Raw genomic sequence first — 20,299 nt, forward strand, 5'->3', positions numbered from 1 at the left:
TTTTACGGTGAGTACAAAAAATCCTATTTTCTCCACTCAGAACCTTGCTCTGATGCCCCCTCATATATGTTAGACCCCTGTGTGATCTTGAATCCCAATGCTACAGTGGCAGGGCAAGAGATTATTTCAGGTGGTAGGCAAAATACATGGTTAATTAACAGGCCAGGGTCAGTTCAGGTGGAAGAAACATGGTTTATAGGCTAGGGTCAATAGGGTCAGTCGAGACCGAAAAGAATCTGCACAGAGGACAAGTTTCTATGGGTGGAATATTCCCTGGGAAATGTCGCTCATGTAACCTGCTCACTGCATCAGAGCGAATGTTTTCTGGTGGGGGGCCTTGCCGATAGAAGAGGGCTGTGACAATATCCTTTGTAATTAGAGAAAGGAGGTGGGTCTTTCTGTGTACTTGTATTGAGTGGCATACAAATTATAAATTGTCACATAAAAAGGGTAAATTGTAACTTTTTTTTTTGCACCAAAGGGGGTTGCTAAATCGGACTGGAACATTTGATCGTTTAATCCATACCTCCCATGACTCAATTCTAATAATGTATGCATGTTTGGACTAGATCATGTCTTCTATGGATTTCTACTGATGTGTCATTGTGGATGGAAGACTGGACATACATCTCGCTTATTCCTCCACTTCAGGGCCAAGCCTTTCCGATTGGTTCAAGCTGTACCGCAGGCTAAAGTTTTCTAGAGGTAAAAATAGTGGAAAAGAGGCTGGCTTGTGTAAAAGTTGTCTAGGTCAAGGCGGTACCCCTTATTAAATAGTGGAAATACAGGGTTGCACTTGTACTGATATAGGTTGAGCAGTCAGTGGGCTGGAGCTAGCTATCTTTGCCCTCATACACGCAGAAGGCCTATGATTACCCTGTGGCCCTTTCACAGAGTTTGTATAGCTTCTCTCCATATCTGGCCCTTTTACTGGGGATGTACTGTTTGACTGCCAACCTGGCGATTTTAAAATAGACAAGGGACTCCTCAAGACAGATATGTTTGGCAGGGGTAAGCAAGTTTCAGGGAAAAGTTTGTAGGCAAACTTTGTAAAGCTTATCATATCCAGGCTAATTTCAGGTAGGGCAGAGTGTATTGAAAAAGGAACAGCGGGCTTACCAGCCTAGCTCATTACCTTTGCAAAAAATGCATTGTTAAAAGTATATAGAATTATACTCCCAAACAAATGCAATAGGGGAAGAGGGGACAACCCTTGAAACTCGTCGGCTCTTTTGGACTTTTCAATTGACACTTGTTAGCAGACCACGGTGGGTGGAACACTAGGTGGACTGTATTTTTTGCTTGATTTATGCATTAGTTTGTATAATTTTTATATACTCTTAACAATAAATTGTTGCAAAGGTAATGTGCTAGGCTTGTGTGCCCTTGGTTCCTTTCTTTTATAGAGTTCCACTTGGGTTTCCCTGACCTGTTGTGAGTGGTAGAACAACCAATGTGGAGGTTGAACCGATGGAAATAAATGACATTTTTCTCAAGTGCAGGAGATTTGGTTTACCTTCATCACAAACTTGTGAGAAAAACCAAGGAAAGGCATTCATCAGGAGGTACCAGTCCCACACTCAGAGTGAAAAGGGAACCACCAGAGGACCTCTGTGCCTGAGGCAAAACTGCCTAATCTGGAGTTTGATCAGGCGGGACCAGGGACATGCCTGGGAGTCTCTGCAACTGATACTAAATACTGGCATACTGTTATTACATATATAGCACCTGTCAGATGGCCCTGCCACACTGCGCTTTGGCATCTGACTCTATTCTGCTATGAGGTCACCATTCAGTGGCTCATATGTCATCACCAAATGACTGTTGCCTGACAGATGTCTATTCTACTTGGAGGGAGCATATATGTCTCATCTATCTGGCTGCTCAATTTACTACATACCTACTCTGCATGCAGCTGCCCATCCATACATTTATCCACTCAAGCAACTACAGTGCACTTATGGCTTTATGCCCATATGGTTTACATTAGCTGATATTATTTACAGTGTTACTGATATTCACAGCTATCATAACTACTGAGCATCTATTCTATTGAGCAATAGTCAGCAGCTTTGACTACATGATATATTAGATGTGGGCTATCGCGGCCAATGCTACGTGTCCGGTTCAGCATATGATGTACGATCTGGGTTCAATTGGGCTAGTTATGTGCACTACATTCACCCATTGAGGTCCTAAGGTGGCATGCCATCTAGACCACGGCTCCTAATAGGTCATCTACTTGATCCCTCCTGGCATGCAGAGGCCTTTATGGCTGGGCAATTGGGGGTTCTTTAGAGGTAGCACATGTCCCAGTTTCTGTGGGAGGACCTTGGTATAGTTCACAGGAAATTTATGTATGTGGGATGGCCTTGGGTTGTTGGGGACTGTTTGTCATCGTGGGAGGCAAGGAGGGACTCGGAACTTGTAATGCTGTGTATAGGTGTGTTGGTTTATACAGTACATTTATGAGGTGGTAGTTTTGGGGTGTGTGTGGTGTGTTTTTTTTTTTATTTATTTTTTTTTTTATTATATATCTTTTATTGTGACAGCACTAAAGAAATTGCACTTTGTTACATTGTAAAGCAGTGGGTGTACAGCTTGAATAAATTAGCAAATTTGTTAAAATGTGTAAATTTGCTGTCCTCTCAAAAGAACTCAACACACAGCCATTAATGTCTAAACCGCTGGCAACTCCCTTCCTGGTGTCATGTCACTAGTAAGTATTACAAGGTCTCAGGTGTGAATGGGGGAGCAGGTGTGTTAAATTTGGTGTTATTGCTCTCACTCTTACTGGTGACTGGAATGTTCAACATGGCACCTCATGGCAAAGAACTCTGAGGAGATGAAAAAATGAATTGTTGCTCTACATAAAGATAGCCTAGGATATAAGAATATTGCAGAGACCCTGAAACTGTGCTGCAGCATGGTGTCCAAGACCATACAGCAGTTTAACAGTACAGGTTCAACTCAGAACAGGCCTCTCCATGATCAGGCAAAGAAGTCGAGTGCACACGCTTAGTGTCGTATCCAGAGGTTGTCTTTGGGAAATAGGTGTATGAGTGCTGCCAGCATTTCTGCAGAGGTTGAAGGGGTGAGGGGGGTCATCCAGTCAGTGCTTGGACCATATGCTGCACACTGTATCAGACTGGTCTGCATGGAAGGAAGCCTCTTCTAAAGATGTTCCACAAGAGAGCCCACAAACGGGTTGCTGAAGACAAGCGGTCTAAGGATATGGATTACTGCAACCACGTCCTGTGGTCTGATGAGACCAAGATAAACCTATTTTGGTTTAGATGGGTGTCAAACGTGTGAGGAGTACAAAGACACGTGTGTCTTGCCTACAGTCACGCATGGTGGTGGTAGTGTCATGGTCTGAGGCTGCCAGCACTGGGGAGCTACAGTTCATTGAGGGAACCATGAATGGCAGCATATACTGTAATATACTGAAGCAGAGATCCTCTCCCTTTGAAGACCGTGTCAAAGAACATTATTCCAACATAAGGACCTCCAAACACACCTCCAAGACAACCAATAGCTTGCTAAAGAAGCTGAGGGAAATGGTGATGGACTGGCCAAGCATGTCTCCAGATCTAAACCCTATTGAACATCTGTGTGGCATCCTCAAATGGAAAGTGGATGAGCACAAGGTCTCTAATGCTGCGTACACACGATCGGACTATCTGGCAGACTTAGCCTGGCAGACCAGAGTAGCCCATGTGTGGGCTCCGGCTGACTTTTTTTTTTTTTTCCCCAAAAGTCTGGCGGACTTAGAAGTCTGCCGGGCCAACGCTAGTAAAAGAGCTGTAAGAAGATAACGGAGGCCCGGCGGAAGAAGCGAAGAATGGGACAAGACCCCTGAAATCGGAAGACCCCCGAACAGCGACTATGAAGAAGAAAGCCGGGCTCCTCCGCCTGTTAAAGAGCAGTAAAAGAACAGAAGATAGTGGAGGAGCCTGGCAAGAAGACCCCCGGAACTGACTAATAAACCACTTTAAAAACCTGTGTTGTGCGTTTTTTCTTTATTTACACTTTTTTCCCTCGGGAATGAGTAGGGGTACATTGTACCCCATACTCATTGACATAGGGTGGGGGGCTGGGATCTGGGGGCCCCCTTATTAAAGAGGGCTCCCGGATTCTGATGAGCCCCCCGGCCGCAGAGGAGCTGCAGGACCCCTCTTACCCAAAGCACCCCCCAATGTTGAGGGCATGCGGACTGGTACGGTTCAAGAGGGGTCGGGAGCTCGCTCGACCCACCCCCTTTCCTGACCGGCCGGGCTGCATGCTCAGATAAGGGTCTGGCATTGACTTTGGGGGGACCCCACACCGTTTTTTCGGCGTAGGGGTTCCCCTTTAAATCCATACCAGGCAACGGGACTCTCGATGGAGGCGGCGACATTGACTTCCTTCGCTAGTCCCGTCTACCTGGAGTCACGTTCAAAATGTCCTTTTCCAACAGTCAGTACTTTGGATCACTATGAAATCAAGCAAATCTTGGATTCCAAATTCTCCAGGGGGAGGCTTTTGTATCTAATTGACTGGAAAGGGATATGGTCCTAAAGCGAGGTGTTTGATTCCTTCTACTGATGTTTCAGCCCCTCGTTTTGATGAAATTCATCAGAAGTTTCCACTCAAACCTGGCCTTAATGGAGTGGGGCGACCGTGTAAGGGGAGGGGGGTGTACTGTCACAGGTTAGCCATCAGTTTCCTGCTTGTGTATTACCTCTTTGCTGCCGTGCTTCTTGCCCACAAAATTATGCGCACACCATAGCTCCATCAGCATCACTGTCGACGTGCAGTTGACTGGTTCATTTATTCAAAGACAACAAAAGAAATTACAAAGAGGAAGTCCTGGCTCCAACAGCCAATCGCCACCTACACAGCGTGTGACCTCGCAGGATATGACCAAATAAAGATGTAACAACACAGGATGTAAATGTCAACACAGGATAAATGAATTTATACAGTGAACAATGACTACAATTCCTGCTGATGGGAGCTAATCTGCAGGTGTACATCATGGCACCCCAAATACATTGATCAGGCATACAGGTGTGACGGGAGCGCACATCTGCTAAACCGATAGTGTTTAAAAAAAAAAAAGGTACTTATAATCAAGTTATTACTCTAACCTGCAAAGAATGGTAAACAATACAACATTCGTGTACATTGGTAAATTGTCACTGACATTCCTCAAAATCGATAACTAAACCCTCTGTAACCCTTACTTTCACGTTCTTACTAAAATACAACACCTGCAACACGTAAGAGGGCTGTCACGGTAGGTTCAAACTAGTGATGCACCGAAATTTCGGCCGCCGAAACATATCGGCCGAAAATGCCCTTTTCGGCAATTTGCCGAAAGAGAAAAACGGCCGATAATGGAGCCGAAAATGGGGCGTGGCCTGGGTGGGGGGCGGGGCTCCGCCCCCCGCCCCTGGTGATGCCCATCATAGCGCAGGAGAGCCACCTCCGCCGCCTTTTTGATAACAGCGCCGGGAACATCACAGCTTTCATTTCAATAGCTGTGTGTTCCCGGCCGTGCGCCGTCACACGCAGCCCCTCCCCCTTGTCCGGGCACTTGGATAGACAGTTCATCCGCAGGATTGGACGGATGATCTGTCTATCAAAGTGCCCGGACAAGGGGGGGGGGCTGCGTGTGACGGCGCACGGCCGGGAACACACAGCAATTGAAATGAAAGCTGTGATGTTCCCGGCGCTGTTATCAAACAGGCGACGGAGGCGGCTCTCTTCCCTGCACACAGTGCACAGGCTGGCTGCAAAATGGCACACAGGCTGCAATGGAGACACACTGGCTGCAATGGGGACACACTGGCTGCAATGGGGACACACTGGCTGCAATGGGGACACACTGGCTGCAATGGGGACACACTGGCTGCAATGGGGACACACTGGCTGCAATGGAGACACACTGGCTGCAATGGGGACACACTGGCTGCAATGGGGACACACTGGCTGCAATGGGGACACACTGGCTGCAATGGGGGATGCCTCCTGTACCACGTCCTCTGTCTCTGACCATCTCCTGTACCATGTCCCCAGTCTGACCATCTTCGGTACCACGTCCCCAGTCTCTGACCATCTCTTGTACCACGTCCCCAGTCTCTGATCATCTCCTATACCGTGTCCCCAGTCTGACCATCTCCTGTACCGTGTCCCCAGTCTGACCATCTCCTGTACCGTGTCCCCAGTCTCTGACTATCTCCTGTACCGTGTCCCCAGTCTCTGACCATCTCCTGTACCGTGTCCCCAGTCTCTGACCATCTCCTGTACCGTGTCCCCAGTCTCTGACCATCTCCTGTACCGTGTCCCCAGTCTCTGACCATCTCCTGTACCGTGTCCCCAGTCTCTGACCATCTCCTGTACCGTGTCCCCAGTCTCTGACCACCTCCTGTACCGTGTCCCCAGTCTCTGACCACCTCCTGTACCATGCATGCAGTCTCTGACCACCTCCTGTACCATGCATGCAGTCTCTGACCACCTCCTGTACCATGCATGCAGTCTCTGACCACCTCCTGTACCATGTCCCCAGTCTCTGACCACCTCCTGTACCATGTCCCCAGTCTCTGACCACCTCCTGTACCATGTCCCCAGTCTCTGACCACCTCCTGTACCATGTCCCCAGTCTCTGACCACCTCCTGTACCATGTCCCCAGTCTCTGACCACCTCCTGTATAAAAATATTTTTTAAAAACAGTCATTTTCGGTATCGGTGCTGTTTCGGTATCGGTTTCGGTTTTCGGCCTAGTGTATTTTTCATTTTCGGTATCGGTTTCGGCACCAAAAAACCCATTCGGTGCATCCCTAGTTCAAACATATTCTTGTTACTACTTGCAAACAATGAGAGAAATGTTTTTTTCCCCATTTTTGGGGAGATATTTCATAGTTCTCAAAACAAAAATGAAAAAACAATACAACCAGATGGAATGCTGCCTTCACTCTTTTTTAGCGATTAGAAAAAAAATACAATGGTTGAAACAACACGAGAGCATCTCAATCTTTGCATGGACCAGCCACAGAGTCCAAAAAACAGGCCTGTGGATTTTTAATCACACAAACGTTTCCTACACATCCATCAACTCACTCATTACAGATTTCGGAAACCACAGCTGAACTACTTCCAAGGTCTATTTATTCTGGGGTCTCGTACTGCCAGACATCAAAAATTCCAAAGGAATACACCTCACTGTACTCTGACCATATCTGTCAATCTTTAAAGGGTTTAATGGCCTTTTCCCCAAAACTAGACTTCTTGTACTGTGAAACCGCCTGACTGTGGGATGCTTATCATTCCTTCCCTTGCCCATGGTGATTCAAATCGGCTTATCGTCTTACCCCTGCGTCCAGGGAAGCCCTTACACCCATTTAGGAGAGAATCGCTCTGTACCTTCTTTTACGGTGGATCGATTAACTATAACCACTCTATCTGGTCCAGTCCCCAATTAGAAACCCTAACCGAGGCGTCAACTCTATGGCTTTGGCATAGAACTACAGAGTACCACTGTGGTGTTTTATTTATTTATTTTTTTTTTTTTTTTTAAACAATTAACTATGCCAAATGATTCATCAACAACCACAGATCAACTCCCGAATTATGTCTCTACCCCTCAAAGTGTATGCATACAAGAGCGCATTGCAATGTACGAACATACACTGCATCGCCAGACTAAACTACACAGAACTCTTACACATGCTTTCGCTACAAAACAATGTGGCTTTTCTCTGTACTTCGATATTACAACAATAACTTGGATGCCTCCTATTTGCTCTCTACCCAAAACTATATTACAGTATGAAACTTAATTAAAATTATTTTGTCCTTCCAAACGCAAGTTAAAAAACCCCAAGCTCCTCCCACCAACTTTCTGTTGCATACCTGATCAGGAAGAGGGGGGAAGCCTAGTTTCATATTATGTCTAGCCAATACAAACCTCAGCTCTAAAAAACCCATCTAACTGGTGTATTTAAATATCAATGAATGGGGAGGGGAAGCCATGAATAGCTTTAATATTCTGTCTATAAAAAATAAATAAAAATCTATGGCTAAATATATATTTCAACAATTTTACAAAACTTTTGTCCAGGAGAGGGTGGAATAAACCCCCATATTGCAAATGGGAGGGAATCCCCCTTCACTCACGCATCCCCTGGGAAATCAAACTTCAAGTTTCGAGACTGAAATACCAAACAATGCAACAAAGCCAAAACAAACTCCTGTAAAAAGATGTCTCAAAGAGGTCAACCAAAGCCCCCCCCTTTCTCCTATGCAGGCTATACAATAAAAGCCTCAAAACAATGAATTGCAAAGTATGCAAGACCAAGATTTCTTAATCTTTCGCCACAAAGACTGACTGCACAATTTAGAATGCACACTTAAGAACACATGCTATCCAATGAAACAACACCACATAAACCACAAAATAACATGGCTGGGGAGAATCATACTCTTGTCCCCAAAGTTCACCTCCTCACCCAGAAATGTCACCAGACACAGGAAAATGTTGCTTGCATGTTTGCTCAGATCATTTCCACAGGGCGTAGCCCTTTCAACACAAAACATTTTGTATTGTAACAACCATGCCTTGTTTCCCCTCCAATGCAAAACCTTCTGGTCACTTGAATATGCAACAGCCATATTCAGAGGCAACTTTAAAACCAATTCTTTACTAAAAAATGTAATTAAATTTATGGGGACATTTGTCTTGAAACGATATACACTACTGGCTTGGTCCCACACAAAGGCAACAATCACAATTCATACGTTTCTATTTCTCATATACTTATTACACAACATACCGTTACTTACACAGACATTCCAGAGACATACAACAGACATATGATCAAAATCCTAAGTTATTTTCCAAAAAAAATAGTTTGCGAAGCGGAGCCTCCCTAACTCATCAGAACGTGGATCAAATTGCTCCCTCCTTCTTGATCCAATGCTAAGGAGGCCCTATTCACTAGTTTCTGGCCCGCCATTGATGTCTGGGAAATTTGGCTTTACGCTATGTGCACACCATATCTCCTGTGGTCCTAAGCGCACATTTCGTCTAATGATATAATGCATCTCTCGTATAGCTCCATTTCCCATATATCCCCAAATAAACAGACATCACCGCTGAGCAGTTGACTGGTTCTTTTATTCAAAGACAACAAAATAAATTTCAAAGAGGAGGTCCTGGCTCCAACAGCCAATCGCTTCCTACACAGGTCGTGACCTCACAGGATATGGCCAAATAAGCATTTAACACAGGATGTAAATGTCAACACAGGAAATAACCAAATAAGGATGTAACAACACAGTATGTAAATGTCAACACAGGATAAATGAATTTATACAATAACCAATGAACGATGACTTCAATTCCTGCTGATGGGAGCTTATCTGCAGGTGTACGTCATGGCACCCCAAATACATTGATCAGGTATACAGGGGTGGCAGGAGCCCACATCCGCTAAACCGATAATGTGTTTGCAGAGCAAACACCCCCCCCCCCCCCCCCAATGATCGTTCTGTGCATTGCACAGGGGCCCTTCACTGGCGGACATATCTATAGTGGGTAGATAATTAATTAGTAGTTGTTATGATGATATAAGTACTCTTCTGCAGCAACCCAATTCTTCCAGAGAGATGCACTTTATTGACTTGCAACACAGAACAAAGTCTTGCAAAAGATGATAAAATCCAACAGAGTAAATATGACAAAGCTAGTAAATATACTAGCCTTCAGAATCCCATGTTTCCTATACCTGTGCCTTCATAATTACACAGAATAATCTGAACTTCATATTGTGTCCCCTGAATGACTGACAATTTGATTGGCCGTTTCCATTTAGGCTTTTGATCTGTTTGTCTTTCAGAGTGACAGACAATGACCCCTAGCCGTGAACAGCTGCAGTCGTTAACTGCCCTAATTTGAACATAGTCCAGCGTCACTATCTGTCCCCTTTGATATGTGTAGATACCACCTTAGCACCCTTTTGATGTGTAGAATGGACTTGTCCTGAAATGCCTACATCCTTAATCTGTATGCTTGCATATTAACATCAACAAGTCCCCTTTGATATGTTAAAATTGAGTTGGTTTCACTTGACAACTCAACCATTGTCAACTGAAATCTGGCCTGTCAATCTTGTGTGTGTGTGTGTGTGTGTGTGTGTGTGTATGTGTGTGTATATATAACACCCCTCTTCAAACAGGAAGCTTTCCACTACCTAATGGATCTCAATGAGCTTTAGTCTGCCCCAGTCAGCTCTTGGTTCCTTTTTTTTTTTTTTTTTTTTTCCCGTTAGAGTTTTTATTGAAGATAAGTAGAGGTAATTTTACAGCTTATCAAGATACAACAGTATATGCAAAATTACAACGTAGTAAGAATGCATACAAGTTTTACAAGTTCCAGAATAAAAGTAACAATGTCAACTGTAAAGATATAACATGTGATCGTGTTTACATGAGAGGGTTGTCTTGTACGACCAAATGTGATCCAGGATGAAAGTTGGATTATCTGTGTGATGAAGTAGTTTGCATTCTGTGAGTATGATCTTGATTTTTGGTTCTGGTTCAGGGGGATGTGTCATATAGGTCTTTAGGGCGCTTGTGGTAAGGTAGGGTGCATAGACATCCATCTTGGGTTCGGTCCAGTGTCTTGTGTGTCTCATGCTTTGTATAAGCATCTAGGTAACCAGTCCAGCTGGCTTTCTTGGTTATATCCGTTGGTTGGGTAGGGGAGGCTGGGTGAGGGGGGCGGGATGGGGTGAGGGGAACACTCATTCGCACTTAAGAATTAGATTTGTAGAAGGGGTGTTAGAATGATTAGAGGGTGGGTACAGGTGGGTGGGTGAGAGGGAGGGACCGGATGGGTGGGGGGGGGCAATAGCCTCCAATCTAGCCCCGGACTTCGACCCCCCCCCCCCCCCACCCAATACACCCTGTGAGTTTAGCGTGCAAAGGCATTTTATGGGTACGTTCAGGGGGTGAGGAATAGCGTCGTCTTAGCTAATAGGTAATTGCATGGTGTGTGCATAATCTGGGGTAGTTTTGAAGTGGGACCAGCAGGCCCAACGTGTATTGTGTTTGGTAATGTTTTTTTCATGTTTGAGAAGGCTATAAGTTCTTCCATTTCGGCAGTTCTATTGATCCTCATGAACCATTCCTTGATTGTTGGCGACCTGGAGTTGCCCCAAAGGACAGGGGTGCACAGTTTCCAGTCAGCTCTTTAGAGTGGGCTGCGGGAGAACTAACACTGGGAGACGCTTATGACAATACATATTAAAATACATCCACAACATTCTCTACCCTGATTCATTTCACAACGGTGGAATGGGTGTCACCTGCTATCCCGTGGGCTTTTATTTCCTTTCCTTCCATCACTTCCTGGCCCGCCTCCTAGTTTGCCTATATGACCTGCTCAGTGTAATCCACAGTTGCCTGAGCTTCCATTCTCTTTTGTATCCTGTGCCTGACTATTTGTGTACCGACTGTTCACTAGATCCTTTGCGGAAAGGGTCAGTGCACTGAACTGGCCTTTGCTGTGGTGTTTTAGTGTTTGTCAGTAGCTTAAGCGGTTGTTTCTATTTATATTATGTCTCTGTCTTAGGCTAAGAGCAGTGAAAAGGAATCTAGTAGCAAGAGGTGTCCTTCATGGAAGAGCAAGTTGTAAGATTCTTGGAAAAAGCCCTTATGCAAGGAATGTGTTTCTGCTTTAGTGAGAGAAGAAGCTGCTGCAGCACCTAGTAACTTTGAGGGAGTGTGACTTTATAGTCCTCTTAAAAAAAATAAAAATTTGTTTGGGTCTTCCTCCCAGAGTGCTTCTAAGCCCACAGCCACACCTCTGTCATTAGCTGACTTGGATGCAGGTTTAGGGATTTTATCGGCACAGATTGGGAATGGGATTCAGAAGAGGAGGTGGAAGAGGTTCAAGATACCTCAACATCAAAATGTAAATTTGGCTCTGGAAGAAGTAGACAGTGTTCTCAAAATGATTCCCATCACCTTAGGCATGGAGGAGGAGGAGGAGGAGGAGGAAAATGATCTCTTGCTTCATAAAATGTACCTGGGGCTTAGCAAGCCAAAAGGTAGATGTTTTCCTGTTCATTCAGTTCTCCCTGGCTTGGTAAAGAAGGAATAGCAGGATTAATAAAGAAAACCTTCCTTTTTTTTTTCCTTCAAGATCTCACAAGAGACCGTTCCCATTTTAGGAGGGTTCCTCGTCAGTTTGGAACAAAGTGCCTAAGTTGGCTGCCTCCTTCTCCCAAGTCTCAGAAACCACAGACTTCGCTTTTGAGGACACGGGAAGCATGAACGAAGCAATGGATAAAAGGATGGATTTGTTGCTGAAAAGAACATGGCAGTCGACAATGGAGCATTTGAAGCTGGCTTTGGCGTTTACATGTGCGGCAAGAAATCTAGAACACTGGTTAAGCCAACTTAAAGTTAAAAAGCTAAAATATAGCTTTGTGCTAGGCCTAGCTCTGAAGGGGGTGTGCCCCGAAACGCGTTAGCTGTACCCCGTATTCTGTGCATGTCCATTCACACTGTTTATGGCCCTTTTGTCAGTTACATTTTGTGAGTACCCACTTTTATATAAAAATTTCTTATTCAATTATCTTTGGTCATGCGCTAGGTGTGCACGCTGTCCATTTCTGTTTGTCTTGTAGTTCCTTTCAGATTACCCCATCTGAGGAAGGCAGCATCCACCCAAGTTTGGATACCAAATATACCTTTCACACCACCATTTTATCTGACATCTGTTACTCCACGCCTTGGAAGACCTATTAGCGCATGAAGTGAGTGTTTTTTTTTTTTTTTTTCTATCTCTCCTGATGTCAGTTCTCTACTTGCTAACAGCCTCCATGTCAGCGGGTAATAATGCATTTCAGTGCCATGCAACAATTCATCCTGAGAGTGTGGAATGGGGACTTGACCTCACTGGACATCAAGGTGACAGTGCCTACCAGGGTAAAAATCTTTCTGGTGGAAGAAGTAGGAGATTCACTCAAGCAGCCTGGCTTGGTCTTTTTCAGTAGGAAAGATCCTCACAACAGATGCCAGCTCATGGGGCTGGGAAGGGCACTTGGGGAGCCATCTGACTCATGCAGGGACAGCGATCAAAGCTACAAGTGGTACATTCCTCAAACTGGAGAGAACTAAAAGCGATCGCTCTAGCGCTTATAGCCTTCTCTCAGAAGCTCCTGGGGCATCCTGTTTAAGTCTGCATAGACAACGCCATGCAGGCAGGCAAGGCGGTACAAGAAGGAGTCTTCAAAATCGAGCCCAGGAAATTCTGGGCTGGCCAGAAGTCAATTTTGGCATCCTTGTCGGTAGTCCATCTCAAGGGTTCGCTGAGCCTGGTAGCTTAAATCAAGACGTCTTTCACAACTTAGTCCAGGGCTGGGGTCAGTCGCAAGTAAACCTATTTGCGAACCAGCAGAATGGCAGAACGTGTGTGTGTGTGTGTGTGTGTGTGTGTGTGTGTGTGTGTGTGTGTGTGTGTGTGCGCGCGCGTTGTTAGTGTTGTCCCCCCTAACAGATAAGTCTTGAAAATGTGAGTTCCAGCTGTTTCATGCCTTTCCATCCTGGCCAAGAATGGCAATTGAATCAGCTTATTTACTTTTGAATCTCATTCCGCCATAGCAGCCAAATGAGCAGAGAGGGCCAGTGTCACCCCAGAAACAAATTTTGTAAACCGGTGACGTGGTCAAGCATGTCCACTTTCGTACACCATTACAGACTGAATTTATTATCAGCTGGGGAGCAGGCCTTGGGCAGGAAGGCTTTGCAAGCTGTGGTCCTGCCCTGAGGGGGCAAGTTCTCATTTATCCTCGTGTGCTGTCCTGAAAGCCGTTTTGAGAAAATTCAAGTTAGGCTTACCGTTAACTTGTTTTTCTAGTAGTCTTTCAGGACAGCATTAATTGCCCTCCCTGATATTGTTCATGTTGGTGTGCTTATGTTTTTCAGATTGGCCGGAGGTACTCTTCAATAACTGAGGACTGTGTAGAAAGGGCTCCAATTTCAAGTCTATACGGTGGGTGGGTGTTTCCTGTGTGAGGAGGAGGAGGAGCTACGTTCTTTCATGTGCTGTCCTGAAAGACTACTAGAAAACAAGTTAAGGTAAGCCTAAGTTTCTAATTTGAGGATGTGCTGTTGCCTTGTTTTTACCAGCCCAATTAACCCAGATATACCTGTATGTGCTTAAATCAAAATTGCACAACTTACCATTAAGGTCCAATTCTTCAAGGACAGTCAAACCGCCCAAAACCTCTGGATGTTACTTGGAAAACAAGACTCCAAAGACAACCAAGTTCCCTGTTTATGTTGTGAGGGCATCAACACTTTATATCTACGCATTGGTCCCGTGGGTAGTAGAGTACCCACAAGTAGGAGAGCTGCTACCACACCTATGATGCCATATTAGAGCGGGTGTTATTGAAATGCATATTTGAAAACCATACACTAAAGTTAATTTAGGGCACCTTTGGTGGGGTTTGGAAAACTGGCCAAATCACTTCCACCAGAAAGCTTATCACTGGCTGAACAAATTTAAAAAGTCTCATTTGCTCTAGTAGCCGGAAGTGTTTTTAAAATCCCTTTCTACCTGTTGCTGTTTATGAACCGTTTTGGTAGACTAGTGGTTAGGGAGTAGCACTTTTTGTAGGTAGATTTGGGTAACCCCAAAAAACAAAAAAAAAATGCAGATATATAACTACTTTTTTTTTTTTTTTTATTTATTGTAGATTATTGATCCACCAGATGAATTGCGAAGGAAGGTGCAGGAGCTCGCTGAAATGATACAAAGAGCCTCCTATGTGGTATTTCATACTGGAGCAGGAATCAGTACTTCTTGTGGGATCCCTGATTTTAGGTTTGTGCTTTTTTTTTTAGTTTATTTTTTATTCATTTTTTTAAATGCATTTTATTTTTATATTGGGGCATTTCTCGTGATCATTTGCTCAAAGGTTTATCATTTTGACAGGTTTAATATATAGACTTTACAGCAGAGCACGTCTTTACAGCATAGTATTGTAGGATATAGTCAAGCATGTTCTCCTAAAGCAGAACTAAACCTATTGATTTATGGGAATTATAACTGTCGCAGTTGCTTGTTCTCTCAGCCAAACTGTCAAGCCATCAAATGTTTGGTACCATAACTGACCAAATGTGCAGCACCATGGCAGCTGCAGTCAGAGGCTAAGATGGCAGCTTCCTTGGCTGTAAAGGATAGGAGGGTTTAGTTCCATTTTAAAGTAGACTGAAGATATGTTGATAGAGTCCTGGATTACAATGTAGACCTGTAACACATTTATGAATAGCCCACACCCTCCTACACCCCCAGCTGCCATGTTTAATATCGCCCTGATATCTATAGTACTTTAAGAAGAAAATGGTATACAGAGCTATGGATAATAAAATAATAAATGTAACAATTAAGGCTAGGTTGACATCTGTGCGGTACGGTTTATCTGCAACCTGTTTATGTGCGTTTTTACACTCACTTTTGTTAATCCCTGTGTGCAAACAACATTTTATAAAGTGATGAGTGCAACGTGTGCTACTAATTGTATCGATCCATTCCAAGGTTTATATAACATACAAAATGTGTCAGTTCTTTTCAGTTTATGTAAAGCAATCACAAGAAGTCCATCAATGAATATCCATGCTGTGCAGCAAACTCCACAGTGTGCAGGAAACGTCTTCATGTTTAGCCTTAATGCAAAATTGAAATCCTGTTGATTGAATAAATCCAGGTGGATGAGCACTCGCCAGATTCAGAGACCTCCTACTTGTACAAATGGTTCAGCTACATTTTTTTTTATTACCATTCCCCATTGATCCCAATTAAAAAAAAAAAAAAAAAATTGATGTACGCACATATTTCAGTGTCTGATCCCACCACTAAGGTGTGACAACATATACTTGTGTTGTGGGCTGGCTCAACTAGCTCTCCCTGTCTTATAGTGTGTGCAGGATGGCATCAGAGTGCCTAAGCCCACACACCATTTTTGTCATGAGGATGCATGTGTCCACATCCTTTATTCAGGTGTCAGATTGCACTTGGCTCTCTGCTCTGTGCTGTGGGTTATGTGACATCAGTAACCTGCCTCCTGAAAAGTGACAAATATGACCTGATATTTAGAGGGCTCTGGAGGGGAGAGGGCTGCAGCCAAAGAGATACAGCTAGAGTGGTAGGATTTGCTTTATTGTTTATCACCTGGGGATAGTCAGTCATTCCAATGGGCTTGGGTAAAGATTTTTTTTACCACTTGGAAGAATGAATGATCACTACAACTTTTTTTTTTCTCTGCAACCAAATGTTCAGACCTGCATTGGAATATCAGACATACAAGCCTGTCCTTATTACTTCCACCTAAGGCTTAGCTCAGATAATACAAGGTGAACATCAAGAAGGAGAAAATTCCATAACATAAAAACCCTTTTATCAAAATGTTTTACAAAATAAAAGCACCCTTACACTATCTGGTGCTTTTGCTGTACTAAAAGATAGCACTTGTTGTTCCATTGCTCTTTTTTCCCTTCTAAAAGCATGTGAGTGCTGGTAGCTGTATACCCTGTTCCCCTCTCAAAACGTTTCGTCATTGTGTAGACCCTGTCAGGAGTCTATCAAATACATACCAACTATGCATGTGTTAGCTCCCTTGACTTGTTTCCCAGAATGACTCCTCTTCTTCAGAAACATGGGTAAATCTCTACAAGCAAGTATAAGTAAACGGTAATCTACAGTCTTATTTCCTGAAGATTACTCCAAACTCAATATAGAACCCCTAATAGCTAATTTAAAAGCCAAAATAACAACCTGGGCCAAATTGCCTCTGGGTGTAATGGGGCGGATAAATCTGATAAAAATGTTCGTTCTCCCCGGGCTCCTATATGTACTTTGGCACTCCCCGATTTACCTACCAATCAGATTATTTAAATCCAACGAGGCTATCCTCAACTCCTTTGTCTGGGGTGGCAAACCTTGAAAAACCCTACTGAATTGGGAGGTGTAGCTCCCCCCGACTTAAGCCTCTATTACCTGGCAGCTCAATTATCCCACTTTTTCTACATAGACAAAATTGACAAACCTTGTTACCTATCACTAATCTGTTCCCCGGGCTCACCCACCCATTTCAAATCATTTTCCAAGACCCCATTAATGCTTACACGCTTGGTAACCGTAGAGGGTTATTATATCATCACTGCAAGATTTGGGAAGTAACGAAACGCAAACTAAAACTGCTCAGCACACATTCCCACACGCCCCTATGGAACAACCCGGTCTAAGGGAATTGCAAAATATTCCCGATTTATCCTGTGTGGCTGAACCACGGGGTGAGATATCTATCTGACGCCTATGATGGTAATATCCTGAAATCCTTTCAACAATTCAAAGACTACTTTTCGCTTCCCAACTCTGTATTTTCGCTACCTCCAGCTCCGCCATGCCCTCCGGGCACAATTCCCAGATACACCCCCCAACACAGTATGCCTAGATGTCGTATACATCATGACGGGCCAAGAACCACTCAAACTAATCTCAGCACTATAACAGTCCCTTCTCCGCCCATCATTGGTGACACTAGTGGACAAACTGAAAGACCGGTGAGTGGGAGACACGAGTGGGCTGGAAGAGGACGAATGGGAAGATGCACTAGATGCATGCAAGAAGGTCTCTACCAGACTGTCTGACCGTCTTACACAACTTTATATACTGCACAGAACATACCTGCCCCCGATCCATCTGGCCAAATACAAACCTAGCTATAATCCCTTATGCCCCAGGTGTAGCAGTCCCTTTAGCGTGTTTTTTCACATAATATGGTCATGTCCAGCAATACAGGACTACTGATCGCACATTGTGCAATTTATCCATGATGAAATGGGATCGCCTCTAACATTATGTCCTAAACGGTGTCTGCTGGGGATATTCCCAGATCCCGACTCCGACAAATTTCATAAGATATTCCGTCAAGAATTGCTCTTCATCGCCAGACTGCTTATTGCAAGGAAATAGCTCCAGATTATGCCACCAACACTCCAGGAGTGGAAAGTAGCAGTCAATAGGGTTCTCCGATATAAGAAAGAAATTTATGCTCACAGAGGTTGCCCTTCTAAATATGGCAAAATATGGGACACTTGGCTGGGGAATGCTGTCACCTGCAACGCACTTGCTGATTGAAACCTTGTATGATCTTATATACTATGTGTTAAATTTTCCCTTGGACTACTAGGTCCAAGAAACTGTATTGCAGCAGATATGTTAACTGTTTACATCACGTTCACACCTGCAATGGACTGGTCAAGGCAACGTGATGAGATATGTAAAAAGCTAATACACTTATGTACCCTAACCGTTGTTCCACAAGCTCCGATTTGTATCAGTATATGCTATGCTGATATACACCATGTAAACTGTCTTTACACTCTTCAATAAACATTTTTTTTATTTTTTTTTTTACAAATAACAAAAAAAAAATCTACAGTCGTATATAGGATACATAAACATTTAGGTGTGTGTGTAGTGTATATATATATATGTGTGTGTGTGTGTGTGTGTGTGTGTATGTGTGTATATATATATATATATATATATAATTTTTATTTTTTTTAATCAATTTTTATTAGGAAAAAGAGGTGTAGACAGTATCTGTTACAAGATAAATACTGGTTACAGGCATATGAGGGGAAAACAGTCACCAGCAGTAAAAGGACATGGCTCCCTTAGAAAAATCTGGGAGGCGTTGAGGGAACCAGCATAGTTAAACTCGTTACATGAACAACCCATTAGGAACATGCGTATGGGCACCGTCTCTACTGACGTTCCAGGAAGAAGTATGCCTCTTTTCCATTATAATAAACAAGAGAAAGAGAAAAGTATAGAAGAATGGACAAGAAAGAAGAGTAGAGGACAGAGGAGGATGTGGGGGGGGGGGGTAGGGAAGGGAGGAAAGATAGGGGTGGGGGTGCTGCTGCCTCGTCCACAAACCTTCAGACCTGGCCTTCTCTTTTTTTGACAATACATCAAACAGATTGAGACAGACATAATTTCCGCATAAGCAGTAGTATATTTAACCACTTGCTTACTGGGCACTTAAACCCCCCTCAGTCCCAGACCAATTTTCAGCTTTCAGCGCTGATGCACTTTGAGTGACAATTGCGCGGGCATACAACACTGTACCAAAATGAAATTTTTATAATTTTTTTCCCACAAATAGAGCTTTCTTTTGGTGGTATTTAGTTACAGCTCGGAGTTTTATTTTTTGCTAAACAAACAAAAAAAGATGCAAAAAAATAAAAAATAAAAAAAAATCATGTTTTAATAGTTTGTTATAAAATTTTGCAAACGGGTCATTTTTCTCCTTCATTGAAGTGCGCTGATTAGGCGGCACTGATAGGCTGCATTGGTGGGCACTGATGGGCTGCATTGGTGGGCACTGATGGGCTGCATTGGTGGGCACTGATGGGCTGCACCGGTGGGCACTGATAGGCACAGATAAGGCGGCACTAATAGGCACAGATAAGGCGGCACTGATGGGCACAGATAAGGCGGCACTGATGGGCACAGATAAGATGGCACGGATGGGTGGCACGGATAAGTGGCACGGATGGGTGGCACGGATGGGCACTGATAGGTACCACAGATAGATGGGACTGATGGGCACTGATAGGTGGCACTGATAGGTGGCTCTGATAGGTGGCACTGCTGGGCACTGATGGGCGGCACTGCTGGGCACAGATGGGCAGCACTGCTGGGCACTGATGGGCGGCACTGGGGTGCAGCACCTTTGAGGCAGATTGGGTGGCACTGTGGGTGGCACTGTGGGTGGCACTGTGGGTGGCACTATGGGCACTGACGGGGGGCACTTTTGCTTTTATTTTATTTCAGGATGGCACTGCGGGAGGCAGGTGGGCACAGGCAGGTGGCAGGTGGTCCCTTGTATTGATGGCCGTGATCGGGACTGATGTCCCGATCACGGCCGCCGGCGATCGGCTTTTTTTTTCTCTCCTCGCGCTGTCAGCGCGAGGAGGAATAATAGCCGATTACCGGCTCCGTTCTATCACATGATCAGCTGTCATTGGCTGACAGCTGATCACGTGATAAGGGGTCGGGATCGACCCCTTACACGGATCGGTGATCAGGCGAGTCTCACGGACTCGCCGATCACAGGGGGCGCGCAGGCCGCTCGTAACCGGGACTACGCCAATAGACGTAGTCCCGGAAATGTAGGTCCGCGCTAATGCCGTCATTTGGCAATAGCGCGGATCTGTAGTGGTTAAAGG

The 20,299-nt window shown here is 44.4% G+C and overlaps 1 protein-coding gene across 8 annotated transcripts in view; it reads left to right on the forward strand.

Annotated features, from left to right (window-relative positions):
- SIRT6 (sirtuin 6) overlaps positions 1-20,299 on the forward strand; it is a 247,455-nt gene that overhangs the window by 35,850 nt on the left and 191,306 nt on the right. For 5 of the 8 annotated variants that reach the window (XM_077475719.1, XM_077475722.1, XM_077475724.1 and 2 more), the window contains exon 2: positions 14,755-14,882. In XM_077475719.1, coding sequence (XP_077331845.1) covers positions 14,806-14,882 — 77 coding nt within the window. In that variant the 5' untranslated portion in view covers positions 14,755-14,805. Of the gene's footprint in view, positions 1-569; positions 706-14,005; positions 14,132-14,754; positions 14,883-20,299 lie in introns of those variants that run through there. The other 3 variants (XM_077475720.1, XM_077475723.1, XM_077475721.1) reach the window with 2 other exon arrangements.

Source organism: Lithobates pipiens, unplaced genomic scaffold (assembly GCF_037356315.1).
Source record: "Lithobates pipiens isolate NorthernLeopardFrog02 unplaced genomic scaffold, aLitPip1_a1.2 Scaffold_13, whole genome shotgun sequence".
In the NCBI taxonomy this organism is placed as follows: Eukaryota; Metazoa; Chordata; class Amphibia; order Anura; family Ranidae; genus Lithobates; species Lithobates pipiens.